Here is a 22,361-nt window from a genome sequence, read left to right on the forward strand (position 1 = left end):
ACACTCACATGTGTGCACATATATTCATCAACCCAAACACACACAATATACACACGTGTGCACACAATACATACAACACACTCACATGCGTGTATATACACTTGTCACACACAATACACACATGTGTGCGCACACTCATCACACCCAAACACATATAAACATACTCACACAATATACACACATGTGCACATACACAACATACATACTCACACAACACACACTCATGTGCACAAACACACCCAATACGCACTCACATGTGTGCATACACACTCAGACACACGTACTCACACAATATCCGCACGTGTGCATGCGCACAAACACAGACACACACACACTAATGAAGCCTCCTCTGGTTTAACTAGACCAGACCTGGGCAGCCAGACCCCGGGCAATGCTGGCCTCTGCCTGGCCTGGCTGCTGGAGGGAAGCAGGGCATGGGGAGGCCTGGGCACTTGACTGGGCAATCTGGCCAGCAGACTGTTGGGCCTGTGCCATTGCGGTTTCATTTTCCTGGGAATGAGTTGCAGGTAGGAGGGAAGAGGGACTGTGCGCTCTAGGCCTGCCATGGCCAAGGGAAGTGATTGAGATGATTAACCCCCTTTCTGGGCTGTATGAGATGGATTTTTAATTTTAAAGGGCTCTGTCTCCAGTGAGAACCCCAGGTAATGATGTTATTCTCCTTCCTTGTTCTCATCTGAAGGCCTCCACTGGAAGGCACACAGTACAATGTGCCTGCCTTCCAGGACACAGTGGGAAAATTAATTAATTCACACTGAAAGCGGTATTTCCCAGAACTCCTTTGGCAGAGTTTTCATTAGAGGCCTTTTTTGAAATCAGGGGTTCAACCTACAGATACCAAAATAAAAGAAAGGAAAGGCTTTGTGAGACTCCATAATGGGAGGAGCAAAAATCTCCCTTCCAGCCGGCAGGTTAAGGGGAAATCGGGAGGTTTTACGGCTGTCATGCAACTGGGTTTCATAGCTACAAGCTAATAGCTGTGACCAAGGAATTATTAAAGTGTTAAATATTTCATTCAAAAAGGAACATTATAGTCACTTTAAAAGGAAAACTCAGAAGCCATTTTTTAAAAATATTGTCATCCTGGAGACAGCTTTATCTAGGACATGCGGGAAGCCCCATTTATTTGTACCATGGGTTGGATTCCCACTTAGGTCTGGAAAAAGCTGGTTCAGGTTTCTTCACTGAGGCAGGGTCCTTTCACACCAAAGATGCCCATTCTTGCTGATGGCCCTGCAGGCAGTTACTTGAGGGCTGGAGAGAGTGCTGCAGACACTTCTGAAGTCCTGGAAAGAGCCTAAGACAAATCCAAACTGGGTCTGGATTCGAGGTTCTCTTTGTTGTGTGAGCTGGGCTGCCATTCCATGAGAGGAAGGGCCAGCTTCAGCAGAGAGGGGAGCCACCCCCTAGTTCCACTCAGAGCAAGAGCTCCAGGGCTACCAGGCGTTGGTCCAGAGGATGGGTGGCTGGGCTTTGAGATGCATTCTCTGCATCGGAAATGAGAATAGTCTTTCATGTAGATCAATCCATGGTGAGAACCCTTTCTTTAAAAAAACAAAAACAGCCAAAACTTATATTAAAAAAAAGTGACTGCTTTTGGCCAAAATCATACTTTTATAATTCTAACTGATTTGCTCATTACCTCCAAGCAGATCAGTGAAACAAAGCAGGGAAAGCTCTTTCATATGCTAATTCCAGAAAAGTTTGTTAAGCTGTGTGAAGAGGAAAAAAGTTTAAATGATCTTTTATCATGAAAGCGACATTAACCATTGGCTCTCTTCAAGAAAACAGCTCCTTTAAGGGAATGTTGCTGGGGCAAAAATCCCGCTTGTGACATGGAGACGCTGCCTGTTGTCAGCTTGCTCCAAGAATCTCCCAGAAAAGGAGCAGCCTAGCATGACCCGGCTAACCCTATGGACTGATGCATGGAGAGCCAGAACCAAGGCCCAGCAGGCACAAGGGGCCGTGGCTCCGGGCCCTTAGGGATGGGTTTTTTCCATCTCTAGGTTTTGTTGTTACTTGTTTTTTACATGACCTTGACTTCAGAACACATCCCTCCTGTAAGCCATCCTTTCCAAAAAATAAGTAAAAGTGAGCCAAGCAAAGAAAGCAACTTAGCAAAACTAATCAGAACATCACCTGCCTCTAACAGTAAACGCCACAGCCACAGCCAGCGTCCAGCCAGCACGGAAGTCTGTTTTCTCTGGTCACTGGCAACAGCAGCTTTTCTCTCCTCTTCTCCTTGATCTCTTTGTTTCTTCCCAATGCACTGTTTTCCTGGCTTTGTTTGCTCTGCACAGGGGTGTGCCCACAGTGGTGTGTCTGCAGCCTATTCCCTCACCTCCATGGACTGCAACGTGCTTTCTCTAATGGGGGGGGCACTGTCTTCATTCCTGGGCTTAGGGGACAGAGTGCCTCCTGATCTTGGAATGGAGAGGCCCCATGCTCAACTTCTTTAACTATGAGGAGAACACTGGCAGCTCCCTCCCCAGGACGTGTGGAGGACCCACATGAGGAATGTCCACAAGCCCTTTGCAAACCTCCGTGTCTCAGACAGGTGGTCTTCAACTTTCATGGTGGTCAGGTCCCTAGAAAACGGCGGGAAGAAAGTAAATAATGCAAATGCTGACATATTTCACCTTTGAGAAGTAAGTGGTGGGGTTCCTGCGACCACCCAAAATGGAGATCTTTCACTGGAAATGGCTGAAAATGCACTTTTCTGGCCACAATTCAAAACAGTAATTCTGACAAGATACACTTTTCCTAATGCAGCAACAATGAAATAGCCCATAAAATGCAACACAAAATCAAACTGGCAGTGTCACAACCATTGCTTCTTACTAATAATTCCCTAGAGTTCTCTGACCTTTTGTGGTGACATCTCAATTAATAAAAAAAAATACTGATTTTGGACAATATTTACTTTTTCTACACATGACACCTAAGACACCATAAACAGAGCACAGCAAATGCAATTCTCACAACGACAACATCTGTAACAGGAATCTCCGCTTCCGCTGGTCTAGAAGGCAGTGGCAGTGGGCTGTCCGGCACACGACCCTACTGGAGACCTCTCCAGCCAGACCCACTGCTGGGACTTCAGGGGCTGCTGCCAGAAGATGCCCAGACGGGCAGTTTGGACATCAATCACGGCCGCCGCTCTGCCCTTCGAGACCGGCGGTGGTGTTGGTGAGCACCAGCATGGTCAGACTAGCCAGGGCATGACTGCTGCAGGAAGCCTGAAGCGTAAAAGTAAACAGTGAAAATATACAACGCACGTGTGGGCAGCGCCTCACAATCGGGGGCAACAAGTCCTGTGAAGCACCTAGCAGGACACCAGCAGCTCCACAAGCTTGTGTGCACCATGCCATATGGTAGCGGAGGGGCGAGGCCGCCAGCACAAGAGTGAGCTAATCCTACAAACGCCTGAAGTGGCCGGTTAAACGTAGAACAGGGAGGGCTGACTGCGTGCCCTCCGGCTCCCACCATCACAGTCATAGCCGCCCGCACGCAGGCTCCTTTCTGCAGAGACCCTCAGGTCCACATCAGCAGCATCAAACTTTGGCTTCAGAAGTTTCACGGTGGGTTCTTCTCTTGCAGAAACAATGGGAATACAATTAAAAAGGGGCAGGGGGCAGGCAGAAGGGGTGTGAAAACGCTGCACTGTTAAGGAGCACGGAGGTTTTTCTGGACTTTACATACTGAGCACTGAGGCAGGGTGTGAGAAGGCAGAAGCCCCGCTGGGCTGGGCAGGTGCTACGGGAGCGCAGGAGAAGGCGCACCTTCCCTACAAGGAGTTGAGGAGAGGGTGGAGAGAGTGCGGGTCCGGAGCCAGCAGACCTCCTGTGTGCTAAGTGCGGGCTGACCCCGGGCTGGTACCAGGAGGCTCCGGTCTCTGGGGCAGATCGATCTTAAGTGCATGTCCTTGATTACTTGTTGGTTGAGCCACAAAAAGAAGTCACAGCAAGAACAGTGAGAAGAGCCGTGGCCAGCATTTGCACAGGACATGTTGTGTGACCGTCACAAGAGCTATGTGGTTGTGCTTGTTCACTCGTGTCCCATTTCCTGCCATCCCCCCCACTCCCTGCCCCGCAGAGACACTGGAGGGGGTGGCCATTTCCTTCTCCAGCCGATTTTACAGATAAGGAAACTGAGGCAAACAGGGTGGGTGACTTGCCCAGGGTCACACAGCTAGGAAGTGTCTGAGGATGGATCTGAACTCGGGGAAGAGGAGCCCTCCTCACTCCTGGCCCGGTGTCTGCCCACCAGGCCGCTCATCTCCATAGTATAGATGAGGGAACCGCAGCAAGCAGGGTGAAGGCACTTTCCTGGGCTCAGAGGGCTAGTACGTGAAAGTCAGGCACAGCTTGAACGCAGGCCTCCTTGGCCCCAGGTTCTGTGCCACCCAGCTGCCTTTTATATCAGACAGGTCTCTTCTGATGGAGGGTGGAGGAAAGAGCTCCCCCCAAGGACTGGCTTTGATGGGTCTTTCATGGAGGGATTATCCATTAATAAGACAGGTGCTCCTGAAGTGCCTGCTCTGTCTGTGCTGGGCTGCAACCCCCCTGCTGGGAAGCAGCAGGTGGGGAGGGTGCGGAGAGCGGGACACAGAGGACCAGGCACCAGGAGGCCTGTGTGCTCAGCATGCAGCCACCTGCCCCAGGGGGCAGAGCACTGCCTGGGCTTTAAAGCGCCCTTCCCCTCCACAAGGCTGGCTCCTAGAGAGATTCCAGCGAGCCTGGATGTGCTGAGGATGGAATTGGGCCAGTCCCACCGCTCTCCACCTGCCACCTTGATGGCATGCTCTTTTGCCACCAGCCCCGCAGACTCAGGCCGGCAGTGGGCACCTCTGTGAGCCAGGATGGCTTTCAGGGACCCCCCTTCACAAACTGTAGCTTTGACACAGACCAAGCAGGGCTGTCACCACGTCCTTGCAGGGAGTGCAAATTACCTTGGCCTCAGCTCTTTACAAGCCGCCCTCCTCCTTCTCACCATAAAATGGGCACACCTGGTCTCTGTCCAAGAGTAAATAATTGGGCTAAATTAAAACAACCTGTACCTGATCAGGCCCGTCTGGGACGATGCCCCTCCAGCTCAGTCCCTGGGAGCCGGCAGCAGGAAGGGGGTGAGGGTGAGCGGGAGCCTCGGCGGGGAGGCCGGACCCAGGGCCCACGAGCCCCGTGACCCTTCCTCACCCCAAGAAAGCCCTAGCACAAAGCCAAAGAAGAGGTGGAGACGAGCTCCATTTGTCTCCCTGGCCCCTCTGGACATCCCACCGGAGGCTTGGAAGGAGAAGAGATTTCCCCACATGGGTCCCGCTCCTCGCTCTGGACTCTGGCCTCTGGACTCCCTCTGGGCAATCCCAAGAACTCAGGACATGTGGCAGTTCACCTGGACAGAGGTCCCTGCTCCTCTCCCAGGGTGGGCAGCTGCAAGGGCCATGTTAGACACTCTGCTCTGAGGCCCCTGCCCCCCAAAGGCTCCCTGCCCGAGGTGGGGCCAGAGGCGTTACCCAGGCCTCACTGGCTCCAACCTGTCCAGGGAAGGCTTCTTCACCTGGGCTCTGAGAACACTGATGAAAAAAATGAACAGATTGTATTTCACTACATCTGGATTCCTCTGCAATGGCAGATACTTAAACCTATTCATTTAAAGAGACAATTCTGAGAAGGGGCCATTACAGGTCCTCAGAGAAGTGGCCCGAGGGGCCGAGGATACATGTGGTGCACACATACATGCGTGTGCACACATACACACATGTGTACACACACGGCTCAGCCCCCCCCATGAGGCTGAGCTCACAAAGCCTTGAAAAACATCTGTGATGCCTTCTGTGCTGCCCATCTCACAGAACACACACCCCAGAAATGGATGCCCATGGGCAGGATCTGAGCCTGCCTCCTTCAGCTCCTCCCCCTGGTAGAAGGAGTTCCCTCTACCTAAGAAAGCCTAGCAGCTGCTCCCTACAGAGAGGGGAGGCCTTAGGGGCCATCCCCCCCATCACTCACTTTCCAGAGAAGATGCTGAGGCCTGGGGCAGCTGTGGGCACGAGGAGGAGGCTCCTGGTGCCTTGGGGGCCCCTCATGGAGACTCTGGTTGCACCCGTGATGTCTCTCCTGCAGTGGTACCCATTCACCGCTCCCCACTGCCAGCAGATGGGCTGGTGGACCGCACCAAGCGAGGAGCACACAGCTTCTGACAAGTGTTCACTGCCTGAATGAATGACCCAAAATTAACCAATCCCCGCATGGAGGGAGGCGTGGGCTCTGCCCTGGACCATGTGGTTTCTCTACACGCAGGAACCTCAGTACAGCCAAGAGGGGAGTGACATGGCCAGGGTGTCAGCATTTGTCTGAGGAAGGACCAAAGCCTGGGGCTTCCTGCCACCTGCCTCTAAGACCATGTGGCATGAATACAAAAACGGCCCCTCTGGAGAGGCCGAGACTCTGGAGATCGAGAACCCCCAGGAGCGATCCTCGGCCAGCCTCACCAGGTCCTCCACTGATCTCTCTCTCTCTCCTCCTGAGGCTCAAGGATGATGCTGGCCAAATGGACACCATTTGGAAGAGGTCAAAGTCAAGAGGAAAAATGGGTAATATCAGTCCCGGAGAACCCAGAGGCCCAAGGACAATGATCCCTGGTTATATGGAGCCCAAAGACGTCAAGTTGAAGGTTTTCCTCCAGAACAACCCTTTCAGGGAAACAGGGCAAGAACGACTGTCTCCATTTTGCAGATGGGGAAGTTGAGTTTCAAAGACGAAAGAACATTCTAGACAGCTAGCTGGAACCTTAAGCCTCAGCTCTGCCTTCCTGGCAGTCTCCTCTCCTTACTACCCTACAAGAAGGCCAGACAGAGGGACAGCCCAGGACTGGCTCAGGGTCCTCCAGGATCATCCCTCCTTGCTAAATACTGTCTTCCTAAGTACTTTCAAGAGTTACCACTGCCTTTGTTTTCACACTGACCCTACGGATCAGGTAGGAGTGACTGGGCCTGTTGGGCAAACATGTGCTGAGACGGGTTTGGAAGATTCATGGCTCCCTTGCCTGGCAGTGCCGTGCTCCAGCATTTACATTCAGTCGCACTTCCAGTGGATTTAAACAAAGCCAGTTTAACAATGGAATCGGGTCTTGGGACAAGGAGCAAAGCCTGATGTCTAGATTCCCTTTTCAAGGTATTTTCTCCTTAAAGTTTGGAGAGGCAATCTGAGCACTGTAGAAAAAGCATAATTGAGGAAATTCCATTTCTGAATTCAACAAAGCTCTACTTCCATCAAATCCATAACATTAGGAAAAAGTGGTTTCTTAGGGTGATTTCCAAGCTGGGTATGTGTGTATGTGAGTGTGTGTATGTGTATGTATGTGTGTCATTGTGTGCATGTGTATATGAGTGTGTGTGTGAGCATATGTGTGTATGTGAGTGTATGTGTATGAGTGTGAGTGTGTGTATGTGAGTGTGTATATGTGAGAGTGTGTGTATGTGTGTGTCAGTGTGTGCATGTGTATGTGAGTGTATGTGTCAGTGTGAGTGTGTGTATGTGTATGAGTGTGTGTATGTGTGAGTGTATGTGAGAGTGTGTGTGTCAGTGTATGTGTGTGAGTATGTATATGTGAGGGTGTGTATGTGAGTGTGAGTGAAAGTGTGTAGGTGTGTATGAGTGTATGTGAGAGTGTGTGTAAGTGTGTGTCAGTATGTGCATGTGTATGTGTGTGAGTGTGTGTGTGAAAATGACAATTGTGAAGAAGTCAGTCTCTCAGAGTTTCTCAAACCATTTCGGTTGCCATAAGTAACTTTTATAGCAAACAGATCTTGACAAAGGATGTTTTTAAAGGAAAAATGACATTGGAAACACGCTTTTAGGCTGACATCACCTCTAAGTGTCTTAGCATATTGTATTTGGGTAACAGCTTCTCCATTCATCAATCTTAATCTTTTTAACACACTGTCTATGGCGACTGTGAGGGACACGGGTTAGTGAATTCTGAAGACTGTGGCCTGGCTCTCTGGTGCAACGTGCCCATCACCCCCATGTGTGCAGAAGGCGCCAACTGTGCGCTTACTGCCTCATTCCCTGTGCCACTGGCCAGAAGACGGCATAAGCAAACGCTCAGGGTATCGGCAAGCTTACTGCCACCCTGTGTGTTCCTGCTGGAGCCCTGCGGCCAGTGAGCATCCAGAGCCTGGGCCAAGAACCATGGAGGGGTGAGCCAAAACTGACGCCCCTTCAGCCGGGACAAGAGGACAGACCCTCCGTGCCCCCTTGGCGTGGGAGAAGAGAAAAGGAAGTCTATGAGAGAAGCCAGGGTCTAACTCGAGAGTATGCTGAGGGCACACACTACCCTAAAACACTGTGGCCTCTGCGGGGACCCACCTTGCTGGAAGAGGGGGTGATGGAAGGCAGGCAGAGGGAGATCTTCCACCGTCTCTGGAGCATGGAAATAGGCCGTCAGCCAGGCGGCGCAGTCATCCAACGCGGGGGCCACGTCCTGAGGCTCCTCGAGCCCTTCCCCAGATTCACGGGGGCCACTGCTGCAAAGAGAACAAAGGTCATTTGTGGATGCCTCTGCCCCCACCCAGCACCGAAGTAAAAGTGGATACACACTGGTGGAGAGGAAGACGGCTTCCCGTCCTCCTCAGGCCCTGCTCTGACAGCAAGAGCAAGTCGTGGGAGGGATGATCAGAGGGCGTAGATGTGTCCATGTGCACACGCATGTGCATGCATGTACAGTCACATACACACACACACGCACACATACATCTCACCCTAAGGAGTGCAAGGAGCTTGACAAATCCCTGACAGATGCCCTCCCACCTGAGCCCACAGGCCCCGGGGAGGCAGGCATGACTGCTGTCCCCACGCGGCAGAGGAGGAAGCTGAGTCAGGAGAGGCCAGGAGCCCACCCTGGGCCACAAGGCGGCCAAGGCAGACGGGGCTGGCGGTGCCATCACGCCACATCCCTCCAGCGGTGACATGGGGTGCTCAGAGTAGGCCGGGTACTAAGCAGGGCAAGGGGCTGCGCGGGCTTGATCCTGCCTGCCGGTCACAGAGGTGGGCTGACAGGCACAGGGGTCTCAGCCGCGGTGGCCCTGGCACCGGATTGTGCTTTTCTCACGGGCAGGAGCTGTCCTCTGCCTTTCTCTGAATCCTCAGCACACAGTAGTCGTTTAATAAATGCATACTGTGGACTGACCAAAGGCGAACAAGATGCTGCTGCTAGGTGGGAGGACGGCTCTCAGCAGGGGAAGGGGACCCCCCTCTCTGACACATGTCTGTGTGCCACAGTGCAAGGGCGCACACTGCATCCTGGCTGGCAGGCACCACATGTGGCCCTGGGGAAGTCACCTCCCTTCCCTTGCCTCGGGTTCCCCGTCTGTAACATCGATGACCCAGTGGTGTGGACTCTCTCATCTTCAGCTCAGCCCCTCCCCTAAGACGGAGCCTCCATGCCCCCTTGCAGCTTCAGCCAAGATGCTGGGGCTCTGCGCTGGGTCTGATGAGGGACAAGGGTTCCTCTTTCATGCTTCAAGACTCCTGGTTGCTGTGGCAAAGGGTTGGTGCTGCTCATGCCCATTTTACAGATGAGGAACCCAAGGCCTTGAAGTGACTTGCCCAAGGTCACCGGGAGAGCCAGCCCCCTGTGCTGGGAGTTGAGCCCAGGTCTCCTGAGGCGCTGGCTCCAGCCTTTGTCCATTAGCCTTCCGTCATCTCTCCCCAGTCCCACCCCTTCTGCATCATCAGTGAGAACACCCATGCCCCCAGGTGCAGATGCTGCTGACCCTCCAGTTGTGGGGGCCATGACCTGGCCAGTGTCACACAGCTGGTCTGTGCCCAGGAGCCTGGGCCTTGCTGCCTCCAGGCAGCCCCTGTCCCAGAGGGCTCTGAGACCCTGGGGGGCTTCAAGAGGACAGCTTCACTTTCCTGACCTTGCCCTACACTTTTTATTCTGTGCATTTAAAAACCTTCCTCTGAGAAGGGGCTGAAGCTTCCCCAGAGGGGGCCAGAAATAGGCACTAAGTGAGACCCAAGGAAGCCACTGAAGGGCCCCATGCACTGCCACTTCCTAGCTCTCCTGGCCTCAGTTTCCCCCTCTGTACAATGAGAGGCCTGCCTCCGATCTGTGCTGGTGTGCAATGCTGAGATCCAGGCCCCGGCCTCCTCCTTTCTGCTGGCTGGGGCCACTGACTCCCACCAGAAATGCCCTCTCTCTTCTGTCCGGGGGGGTCTTCAGTCACCCCCTTCAGATTTGGGCGCCATCTTGAATTCTCACCCTTGGCTCCATGGCCACACAGCGGTCGCGTCTCACACCATCTTTCTCTGCAGTGTCTCTTGTGCTTCCTATTCTCAAGTCCCCATGGCCAGGACCCAAGTCCAGGCTGTTATCATCTCATGCTTGACCAACTGCAATGGGTCAACTGGTGTTTTTTTTCCCTAGTCCTACCCATCACCTCTCATTCTGCCACTCTACTGCTCTAAAACCTTCCATGGCTCCCCATGATCTCTGTCCCCGTTCTGCTCGGTATTCAAGGCCTCATGTGATGTGGCACCGGTCTGCCTTGCCAAAGCATGTGCCCCTCCTCCCCGGGATGGGTCTCCTTCTCTATCCAGGCTGATCCCGGCAGCACTGGCCTCGGAACTGCTCTGCACACACTGTTCCTGTGGCACCTTTTCTCAAACCACACTCCTCCCGGCTGGAACAGCCTTTCCACGTCCCAGGTACCGGGTGGGCTGTAAGCATGTGACAGTAAAGAATAAAGCCAGGCCTCTTCTCAAGAACCTGTGTCCTGAGTGGGCAGACAGGCACACACCCATTTCTGTGGAATAAGGAGGTACATTAAATGAGTGGACATACACACATGCAGAAGAGACCACAGGCCAAAGTTTGGGAGGGAGGGTGCCTCAGTGGGGATGGAGAACTGACTTGGGATGAGCTCCCCGCCCTCAGCCACCGCCACACCAAGTAAGGCGCAAGCCAGTGTAGACCTTCTGATTCAACAAATGGTCACCTGTGTCTGCCCAGTGCCGGGCTGTGGAGACCTCAGCTTTTCCAGTGACCCGCACCAGCCATGGGCGGGGTGATGGCCAAATAAATGACGTATTTAATTCAATTAAAGAAACAGTTATCAAGGGCCTCCTCCATCTGGGCCCAGGTGAGCTGCAGACCAGCCTCAGTGAAAAGAGGGGGAAGGAAGCAAGGCCAAGGAGGCCCGGGGACACCTCTGACCTCTCCGGAACTGTCCTTCTGTGCATCAGTCTTGACGGGAGGGTCATGGAAAGGTCTCTGCCTGAATCTCCAGGCGCCAGGGGATGTTTGCTGGGATGTTCACCCTCCAGGCTGATCAGCCAAGACCCTTGGAGGAATCCCGGAAGGATGCCTCCTGAACACGGCTGGGACTTCCAGAGCCTTTGCTGACCTGCCTGGGATTAAATCGCTCCTGACCCACGCCGAGCTCACACACGGGGTGGCGGCCAGGGCTGTGCCTTGGGCAGGCATCCAGTGAGCCTGGCAGTGGGGAGCCAGTTCACGCCGGCCATCACCCCATTGTGGGCTCCCCACCTGCTGCCCGCCTGGCCCTCCTCTCTGCCAAGGCAGCCCTCGGCTGTGCCGGGGAACCTCCAAGCCGCAATCCCTGGGCTCTGGAGGCCCCTTGCCCGCACCTGCGCAGGGCTGGAAGCAGAGGAGAGGGAGGGAAAGCACTGCATGCCAGGCACCCCAAGCACAGATTACCTCCTTTCATCCTGGGGGTGCTGTGGTCACAGGCCCCATTTCACAGCTGAGGAAACAGATAAACAGAGCTCTAACGGCCTCGTCCCATTGCACAACCACAGCATGACCCCATCTGGCTAGAGGCTGGGTGTGAGCAGGGTCTCCCCATCTCAGGCCCGGCACTCTATCCCCCTCCTGGGGCTTCAAAAGTGTTTGTTGCTGGATCGCTAGATACGGCTCTGCCAGCATGGCCCCCTTTATAACCGCTGTGTTTGAGTCTCAGGAATGCTGGGGACGCTGTGAGGTCAGCATTTAGACTGAAAGTGCCCTGATGGCAGGCACCACCTTCTGCCTCTTTCTCTATCCCCAGGTCTTCGCAGAGAGCCTGGCACACAGCAGGTTCACAAGGAATGTCTGCTGACCAACTCTCCTGAGGACACATCCTGTGTCGTCACCCAGAAAACCAGGGATGGTCCCTCCTCACCCTCAAGGTGGCATTATAAAGTCCAGCTGCGGAAGGGCCGCTCAGGCACTGACCTTTTCGCACTTGGATGGCGACGTGCGCCAGGGCGTCCGAAGCGCCACTAATGGTGGTACATTACAAAAGCAGTGACATTTACCAAACGCTTTCAGGACCACAAGCCCTTTATCTGAGGAAATCTACTACAAGGGGCCAAGGCGACATGGCCCTCGCAGGGAGGCAAGGCGGCTTGGAGGAGAGGCGCACACCGGGGCTCAGGCCGCTGCCCAGCACACAGCAGGGGATTGACACATGCCAGGTCACGCTGCCTAGGAAGCTCGTCCTCATCCCCACAGCTGCCGGAGCCCCACCTGACCCCTAATTCCTATTTAATGTTCCCTGAACACGGTGCTCTCCCCTGATGAAGGCAAGCTCCTGGAGGGCAGAAATGCTGGCTTTGTCTTTGTATCTAGTGCCTGAGACATGGTGGGAGAGGCCGAGGAATCATTTATGGTATGAGGGGATTCCTGTGGTGCTCCCCCAAACCACCACAGGGTCACATCCTTTTTACAGAGGGAGCTGGGGAGAGGGTAGGGCCTTGCAGAGAGGGGGGTACTGGAACCCCAGCTCCTGCCAGCTGTCTGCACCCACTGCCCCCTCCAGATGAGCACCATGTGACTTCCCTGGGAAGACCTCCTAGGCAATGCCAATGGACAGGAATCCTGACCCCCAGGAGCCGCTGGAGCCAGATGAGGTGTGGGGGAGGAGGGGTCACCGAGGCCCTACTGGACTTCTTATTCTGAGGAATGGCCATCAGCAGCGTCTGACCCAACACAAGCCCTGCCCAGGGGGCAGCCTCCTGCTAAAGCAAGGCCCTCATCAGCACTCCCAGGGGGTGCAAATGATGCGAGTTTCTCCTTCTTCTTTGCTGCCAATGAATTAAAATGTGACCTGTGTTTCTTAGCATTTCCCACTCTTAAAAGGATATCTGAAGAATTTTTATAGTAGCAAAATTTATCTTAAATTGATTTTTTATGCTTGTGCTAAAGATCTCAACCTCTGATTTACTCTGTAGCTCTTTTTTTTTTAACTCTTTCTCTATTGGTATTAGATAACTATTCACGGGTGAAATGCAATTAAACAGCTTTGATTCCGAAGCCAGGATTTATGATGCTACATTTAAAATGAATGACATTAAACACACACATAAAACCAGATTTTTAAAGCCATGACACAAATTTCCATTTCTACAATAAAATGAAATTTATTCCTCCACCTTCCTCCTCCCTCCCCTCAGCCGAGTTTGACTCTTCCTTGAAATCCCTCTGGCATGTGTCTGCACGGCATGGCCAGGACGGCACCAAGGACAGGGGAGTTTCTATGGCCTTCCTTCTCTTGCTGAGTGAGGCCAGTGCCCAGACACTGGTCAGCGGCCTGGCCATGGGCTCTCCTGAGACATCACCGCCTCAATTATCAAAGGGGAGCGATGCCATAACAACGCCGGGCTCAGGGCACAGTGTGCCCGGCCACGGTCCATCGGCCCAACCTGAGATTAGATGGCTTTGCCGGGGGAGGGGGGCATCTCACGTTTTGTTTGAGCTCCTGTGACTCTGCTTTGCTCACAGAGCACTGGGCCTTCTTGGATGTGGGCATGCCATGCTGGGTAGTCCTGTGCCAGGGCCTCCCAGCCTCATCGTCGATGCCGACATTCTTCAGAGACCCTGCATCGCGTCTTCTGACCTCCATGTGGGTGTCTGCCTGGTGAGAGCTCCTTAAAACAGTCTTTCTGGGAAGTGCATGTTGGCACCCGGACAGTGTGGCCAGCCCCTCGGAGCTGCACCCTCTGCAGCAGAGGCTGAATGCCTGGCAGCTTCAGGGTGTCAGGTCCCTCGTCCTGCCAGGCCACCTTCAGAATCTTCCTGGGACCATTCAAGTAGAAGCGGTTCAGGCTTTTGGCATGGAGCCTCACAGGTGTTTGGTGGAAAAAGGCTGTATGTGAGTGTGGAAGGCTTGGCAAAGGGAAGGAAGGAGCTTCCAATGACCCTGGCTATCTCACTGATAACCAATACTGAGGGGACCTGGGCCTAATCACTTTCTCTCCCTCGGTCTCCGAGATTAGACCTTGATTCTTTTCTTTTATGGAGAAGGAAACTGAGGCCTGGTGAGAAAGGAAGGGACTTGCCCATGGTCAGACAGTGGGTAAGGGTCAGGAGTGAGATCAAGACTCCAAGACTGTGGGGTCTACACCACATTATTTCATACTGCCTTGGTTTCCTGGTCTAGCTTGGGAAGCTGCCTGCTCGGGGACGAGGGCACAGGTTCCAGCGGCAGCCATGCTGCCTTGGTCCGGGGGCTGACACCTTGAGGTTTATGCACACAGGGCCTGCTGAAGGCTCTCACGCTCTTTGGTCCTTCTTCACAACGATGGAATTTCCTTTTTGTAAACTGCTCACTGACTGGACACAGTTAAGTCACTGATTGTCACCACCACACTGGCCATCAGTGCCCATGCACAAAATTAAGGCATGTGTCACTTGGTGCATTGCAGGCAGGCCTGGCTGAAGCCTTCACCAAAGAACAGGGCCTTGTGGATTACTGCTTACCGAGAAAACTAGGTGCTTTATGGTGGCCAAAATCAGAGGGTACAAGGCTAATTCTGGTTGCATAAAATTAATTTTTTTTTGCACAAACAAAAGCAATGCAGTTAAAATTAAAAGAGAAGAGGTACATGGAAAAAAAAGTCTTTGCAGCAAGTTTCTCTGATAAAGATGTCATTTCTAAGATATACAGGGAATTGACTCAAATTTACCAGAATAAGAGCCATTCCTCAACTGATAAATGTTCAAAGGATAAAAATTTAAGAATAAATCTAAGCTATCTTATAGACATAAGAAAAAACATTCAAAATCTCCAATAATTAGAGAAGTGCAAATTAAAATCATTCTAGGGGTTCCACCTCATCTATTAAATTGGCAAAACTGACAAAAAGGAAAATGTCAAAACCTGAGGGGCTGTGTGAGAAAAAGGCACATGAATGCACTGCTGGGGGAGGTAGGAGCTGGTCTGGCCACTATGGAACTATGCCCCCAAAAGCTGTTAAACCACATAGACCCTTTGACCCGGCAGTGCCACTCCAAGATCTTTACCCCAAGAGGTTAAAGGAAGAGGAAAAGGAGGTATGTGTGAATGTTACATACACACAGAGCTCCTTTTATATACACACACACACATTTTATAGTGGCAAAGAACGGGGAGCTGAGGGAATGCCCGTCGAGTGGGAAACGGGTACACAGTCATGATGGAATATATTGTGCTGTAAGAGAGGATGACGGGCCTGGTTTCTGAGAAACCTGGGAAGACCTGGATGAACTGAGGCAGAGGGAGAGAGTGACTGTGGCAAGAACATTGTGATGACAACCCTCCGAACTCTGATCAACACAGTGCCTGACAAGGATTCCAGGACACTTGGGGTGCAGCCCATGCCGCCTCCTGACACAGGTGAGGGCCCAGGTGCTTTGGACCTGCCCAACACAGGCTTTTCCTTCACTTGTTCCTACCTGTTTTTTTTTTTTTTTTGCTTTCTCAACTTGGTGTGAGGGAGGGCTGCGAGGGAGAGAATGGGAATTAAACTAACATTTTATTTAAAAGTAAAAAAAAAAAAAAGACACCCAGGTTTCTGATTTACATCTTTCAAAAACATGCAAGTACTGGCCATGCCAGAGAGTCTTCAGAAGCAAACAGGAGACAGGATTTGGTGGTGGCAGGACTTGGGGGCACAGCAAGCCAGTTCTGGGGGTGTCAGAGAACCATGTGAAACTTCTGGAAAGCTTTCAAAATGTCCCCTTGCTATGAGAAGCAGGCCTGAGCCATTCCTCTTGCTGTGTTTGGGGGTGACTTGACCAAGGTCACACTGCTAGTAAGTATTAAGTGTCAGGTCAGATTGGAACTCAGGTCCTCCTGACTCCAGGGCCAGTGCTCTATTCACTGTGCCACCTAGCCGCCCCTCCCTTTCCCTCTTCTTAAGCTTGTAGTAGGTGCTCACAAAATTCATGTTCCTTCCCTTCCTGTGCCTTTCTATCCCTTTCCTTCTCTTAAAGAACTTAGCAAGTGCTTAATAAATGCATGTCCTTTCTCTCCCTTCCCTTAAGCACATAGTAGAGGCTTAATAAATGAATGCTCTTTCCCTTCCTATTCCCTGTCTTGAGAACACAGTAGGTGCTCAATTAATGCACATGCCTTCCCTTCCCATCCTTTCTCTTCACCCAGTTTAAAACCTTTCTGGAGCGCCTTGGTTACAGCCCTTATTCATGGCAGGTTAACCCTCTACTCCTCTCCTGCCCTGGGCATCTCAATGGCTAAAGCCCCCTCACTACCTCGGCCCGGGGCCAATCTGCTGCCAACCTCATTCAAGGTCCAGGTTCCTGTGTGCCTCCACTGTCCCCAGGCAGCTCCTCAACTGACCTCCCTGGAGCTCCAGTCTGGCTCCGTCACTCTGGGACCTGTCCCCTCCAGGGTCCCTCCTGGGGCTCCCTGTGGCCTCCAGGACCCAGCAGACAATCCTGGATCCCATGCTGGCCCCTTTCCCCTTTCCAGTCATCTGGCCATCTCTTGTGTGGGCATCCCAGAGCAGGCAGCCATCAGGGGAGATGGAAGAGATGCCTGTCTGGTGTAAAGGAACCTGGAGAATGAGGCTGGAGACTGGCCGGGAGGCCCAAGGCCCTGGGGAGCCTCTGGAGTTGGCTGTGGGCTGAGAGGGCTGGATGCTGAGCAGGCCGTGGCTGGCTCTCCAGTCAGGAAGGCAGAGACCACACTATCAGGTGTCCCGGGCATTCTTGGTCCTTGGCCTGGCACCATGCTCCACGGCCGGTCTGCTGGCCACGGGAGTCCTGCGGGAGTGGGACCTAAGCACCAGTCTCTGCTGAGATCAGAGCTTCCCAAGGCGGGCCACTGGGCTAGCCTCCCGAGGAGCGACCTCATGCAGGATTTACTGCACCCGTATTCTTTTATGGGGCGAGTGACGGAGCGGCCCCTGGCCTTCACCCACCCAAGCCGACATCAGCCAAGACGCGCTGACCACCAGCCTACCCCTTCTCTTGGGCACTTGCTCGTGGAGAGGGCTTGGGTCCTCTTACAGATCAGTGGAGATCCAAGTGGGCCCCTGCCAAAGGAGCCACAGACGGGCCATGCCTGCCAGCCCGAAATTCTTAAAAAACACAGGGAAACAAACAAACAGAACTGCAAAGGCCGATTTGTCTCCCTCTGAATGTTGGAATCATTAAAAAGAAAAGTCTGTTTCATCAACACCTTAACATATCATTAAGACAGTCTTCTGTTTGATGGATGAAGATAAAAACACCCCAAAACTGCCGATGAATTATGTGGTCCCTAATGATTCCAAAACAATTACCGGCTGCAGCGCAATCTCGTTACATTTTATTCAAAAGCTTACTCCACTTGTGTTTTCTCTTATTTTTCTATCAATGAAACCCAAGAGGTTTCAGCCCAATTCATTATGTATGAGACCCAACTTCCAGCGCTTGACTGTTGATTAATAGGAAAGTTTGCTGTGCGCACACTTGCAACATTAGACGCATACAATATGCTAACTTATTCTTTCACCGAAGCTAATTATTTACAAGAATGACTACTTGAGACTACAATTTATTAAATGCATGCATCCAGCCTCGATTGGGCCCCCAAAGACAGCCTGGAATAAAGATCTTTTACTTGATGTGACAACTTTCAGAAACACGGTTATTAATATTGGAAATGTGGCGAATCAAGAGTTCAACTAGCCGCCTTCTGTCTGGGTCGCGTCTGCTCTTCACCCCTGGCTCGGGGAGCTTTGGGGAGCTGCCCTCCTCCCCTTGACTTAATTCAGCCTCTTCCCAATCAAGGGCGCGCTGCTGATGAGCAGGAACAGAGCTCTTAAAGGCCCACGAGCTATGCCCAGATCCTACCCAGGGCTGTGGCAAGCCCCTTCCTGGGAAGGCTCTGCCCTCCTATGGCCCCTGCACCCTGCAGGCGACCCCTGGTCCTTGTCAAGGAGCCTCTTTCTCAATGATCTCTGTGGCTTGATGACTGCTGTGATCAGCACCTCGTCCTGGCCCCTGGAAGCCTACGCCGCTGGCCGTGGGTCAGGATGCCAGCATCTGCAGGCTCTGGCTGGGGTCTGGACGCCAGCACTGGCCCACTCTTGAAGCTGTAGAAGAGTCCATTAGGGTTTAAATCGAACTTCCTCTCAGTGTTTGACCAGAGAACAGCAGCTTCCAAATGGCTCGGCCTGTGGGGGCTCTCCATGCCCTGCTAGAACCCACCTTCCCCCTCTGCTGGGGGGGACAGGCTGTGGCTAACTCTGGAGAGATGTGCCAAGGATTGGGCTCCTTGTCACACAAGCTGGCAGAAGGAAAATCAATGGCTAGGCCCCAAAGATGGGCTGGCTGGTGCGGCCAGTCAGTCATTAAATGCCAATAGCCACACAGGGCTGCCACAGCTCCATAAGGATATACTCATGGACAGCAAGGGGCCCGACTTTCAAACAAGGAGCTGGATGGATGGATCCTATGGCAGCTGAGGGGGAGCGGGATAGGCTGAAAGGACCGGTTTCCTGAGGCGGGCAGGGCCTTCCCATAGAGCTCCAAGGCAAGGTTTCCCTGGGCAATGAGCGCTGGAGATCTCTCCACAGAAAACACCATTTTAGCTACACACACATGCAGAGTGGGTGGGCTGTGGCCTTGAAGGGTCCAGAGAAAGGACTGGTCATACTTTGAAGGTGGGGGACCCCCAGCCCATCTTAGCGGCACTTGGCACATCAGAAGTCCACCTGGACAACTGGGCACGGCTTTCAAAAGAGGCGGCGTGGAGGATCATGAGGACACGGCAACGCAGGGTGAAAGTCACCATAATATCAGGACAAATCACAGCTGTCCCCACCCTGGACCACATCCTGACCCCCTGGGGCCAGCAAAGATGCTACAAGATGAGGGAGCCTACTGCCGGGTACCCTCAACTGCCTGCCTGCAAAAAGCCCCCACAATGGTGGGGGCCCCAGAAGTCACACCTACTGGGGTGTTAGGGTGAGCATGAGAATGTGTGTGCAAGTGTATAGGTGCATGAGAGTGTGATTATGTGTGTGAGTGAATGAGAGTGAGTGTGTATGTAAGTATTATGAGAATGAGTGTACAAATGTGTAAAAATCTGAGTGTGTGTAAGTATGAGTGTGCGTGTGTATGAGAATGCTTGTACAAATATGTAAGAATTTGTGAGTGTGTGTAAGTGTGAGTGTACATGTATATGAGTGAATGAGTGTGAGTGTGTATTATGAGAATGTGTGAGTGTGAGAATTATGCACAAATGTGTAAGAAGCTGAGTGTGTGAGAACATATGTGTGTATGAGTGAATGTGAGTGTGTGCATATTGTGAGAATGTGAGTGTAAGAATGAGTGTACAAATGTATAAGAATCTGAGTGTGTGTGAGAAAGTATGAGTGTACATGAGTGAATGTGAGTGTGAGGGTGAGAATGAGTGTACAAATGTGAAAGAATCTGTGAGTGTGTGAATGAGAAAGCATGAGTGTATGTGTGTATGAGTGAACGTGAGTGTGTGTGCAAGTACTGTGAGAATGTGAGTGTGAGAATTAGTATACAAATGTGTAAGAATCTGAGTGTGTGAGTGAGAAAGTGAGTGTGTGTATGAGTGAATGTGAGTGTGAGTGTGTGTATAAGTATTGCGAGAATATATGAGTGTGTATAAGTATTGTGAGAATGTATGAGTGTGTGTGTATGAGTGAATGTGAGTGTAAGTGTGTAAGTACTCTGAGAATGTATGAGTGAGTGTGAGGGTGAGTGTGAGTGTCCTCCCAGCACAGTACAGACAGTAGGAAAAGAGCCCTATGGAACAAGTGCCTGTGAAAACGCTGCTGGGATAGCAAACAGCTGGAAACAGACTGCATCCCAATCACTGGGAAATGGCTGAAGACTCGATGACACATGACAAGCAGTAACAGTGGCCCGTCATTTATGTGACAAGGGTCTGAAAGGACGGCACCGTGACCTTCTCAGGGGCTCTGCACCGTAAGTCTGGAGGGCTGGGATTGGCGCTGTTATTATCCCCATGTTACAAATGAGGAAGTCAAGGCAGGCAGTGGTGAGTGACTTGCCCAGGGTCACACCGCTATTATGTGTCTGAGGCCAGCTCTGTGCTTGCCCCTCCACTGGAAGTTCTGAGGGCAGGGTCTGTCTCAGGCCGGGTTCTGTTCCCTGCGCTCGCACAGTTTTGGCTGCACAGACGCTTGGTCTGGTCAGACTCTGTGAGAGGGCGATTGTCTGGCTTGCTGTGAGGCCCCCAGCCAGGAAGGATTTGAACCCGGTCCTGCCCTGCCACCAAGCCTCCCGCCTTGACAGGTGCCCATGTGCGTTTGCACCTCCCAGAACACCCTTGCCAGACTGTGTCCTCCTGGGTTCTTCCTGCGCCCCTCTGCCCTAAGGTCCTGCAGCTGCACAAGGAGGCTGTGCCTTTGCAGGCAGAGGTGGGAAGACAACTGGCCGTTCCCAGGACAGTGGAGGCTGTGCCATCCTCAGTCAGACAGCATGGTCCTGTCCTGGACAGGCCGGGAGCCGTTCATGGGTTTACACTTTCAAGGACGACAGATGGACGGCTCAGCCTTCCCAGGATGGGGGCTTGTTTTTTGTTCCAAAGGCCCAGGCCCGGCTGAAGACTGCCCCGCGCTGGGCTCAGGGAGCTGCCGTCCCATTAACTGGCCTCCTCCCTCATTAATAAATCATTCTGCCACTTAAGTACCTTTCTTGTAAACTGGCCTGTACTATTCTAAATAAATAATACACATTTCCCCCATTATCAGGCAGGGTTGGCTAGCCTGTGCAGAGATAAGGTTTGCCATCTATCTCCTCCTGAAGCCAGGATGTGAATTCACTTCCTCCCAATACCTCCTCCTCCTCCTCCTCATCTGGGTTCCCCAGCTGGAACCGGTTAAATGGTTACCTTAGCAGAAAATACTGTATTTAATAGAAGTCACCAGTATATTGACTATACGTCAGTGGCCAAAAAATCTTAAACAACTATTAAATGGACAGTTAATGTAATTGTATTTTAAAGCACTGAGGTCATATTTAATTTTGAAATGAAACTCTTAAAATGTGTTTTCTGGCAAGGATATATAGTAATAAAAACAACCATAACTCAATGCGCGCGCACACACACCCCACACTATTAAAATAAAGCTTTTTCCCAGAATACTAATATTTGTGAGGCACAAAGCACCTAAAACAGTATTTTTTCAGCAGGCATTGTCATAAGGCTGGAAAAGGTCCATTAAAAGAGTGACATCATTCTGAAACCCGGTGCCTCTGGGTCCTGACCCTAGCCTTCCCTCTGACTGATTGTTCGTGGAAATCTCAGGCCCTCCTGCCTCCTGGCCAGCCTGAGGCTGGGCCAGGCCCGGTCGGGCTTCAGTGGCACCCCGAGAGGTCTTCTGTCCCAGACTGGAATGCTGAAGTTCTGACTTACACACAAGACAGAAAACAGGCTGGGGACAGGGATGGGAGAAGCAGGGTTCCAGGGATGGATGAGAGGAGTGAGGACAGAGAGTGAAGGAGGAGTGGGGGCTGGGGGAGTGAGGGACACTTCTGGAAAACCGGTCAATTAGAATCTACTTTCAGAAGTCTCCATCTACACTCTAAGCAGGTTGCAGAGTTCAGTTTTCTATTCCTTTTTTTCCTCTGCCTTTAAAAAAAAAAATCAATACACCTCTCTAGGAAGCTTTCACAGCAGCGAGGCCGCCCGGGTCTGTGGACCATAAGCTTTGTAGCTGGACTCTCGGGCTGAGCCTTCCCAGGGGAGGAAAGGCGGATGCCACACTGTTCTCCCACAAAAATAATGCAATGCTTCCTTACAGGTGTTCCCTGAAACTCTCAACAATGACATCTCGACATCTGGCCAGCAAAGAACGAAGCTGAAGTTGTGAGAATAGGGGATGTGCAGGCCCATTCATTCCTTAAATTCGCTATCTAGGTCACTCCAGGAGGTGGTGAATAGGGGAAATAACGGGTCAGCTACTCTGGGGAGGGGCTCCCTCTCTCCTTAGCACACACTGCACCACCCCAGGTCTCTGCCCGCCACTGAGGGGCTGTCTCCTGCCTTCCACCACTGAGGGGCTGTCTCC

The 22,361-nt window shown here is 52.2% G+C and overlaps 1 protein-coding gene across 2 annotated transcripts in view; it reads right to left on the reverse strand.

Annotated features, from left to right (window-relative positions):
• The window catches only part of MGMT (O-6-methylguanine-DNA methyltransferase), a 284,954-nt gene that overhangs the window by 56,447 nt on the left and 206,146 nt on the right, over window positions 1-22,361 (reverse strand). The window contains exon 3 of one of the 2 annotated variants that reach the window (XM_069101710.1): window positions 8,388-8,542. In XM_069101710.1, coding sequence (XP_068957811.1) covers window positions 8,388-8,542 — 155 coding nt within the window. Of the gene's footprint in view, window positions 1-8,387; window positions 8,546-22,361 lie in introns of both variants that reach the window. The other variant, XM_069101709.1, reaches the window with a different exon arrangement.

This window comes from Petaurus breviceps, unplaced genomic scaffold, assembly GCF_028583685.1.
Source record: "Petaurus breviceps papuanus isolate PSGF00001 unplaced genomic scaffold, PetGlider_PUasm1.0 490, whole genome shotgun sequence".
Taxonomy (NCBI): Eukaryota; Metazoa; Chordata; class Mammalia; order Diprotodontia; family Petauridae; genus Petaurus; species Petaurus breviceps.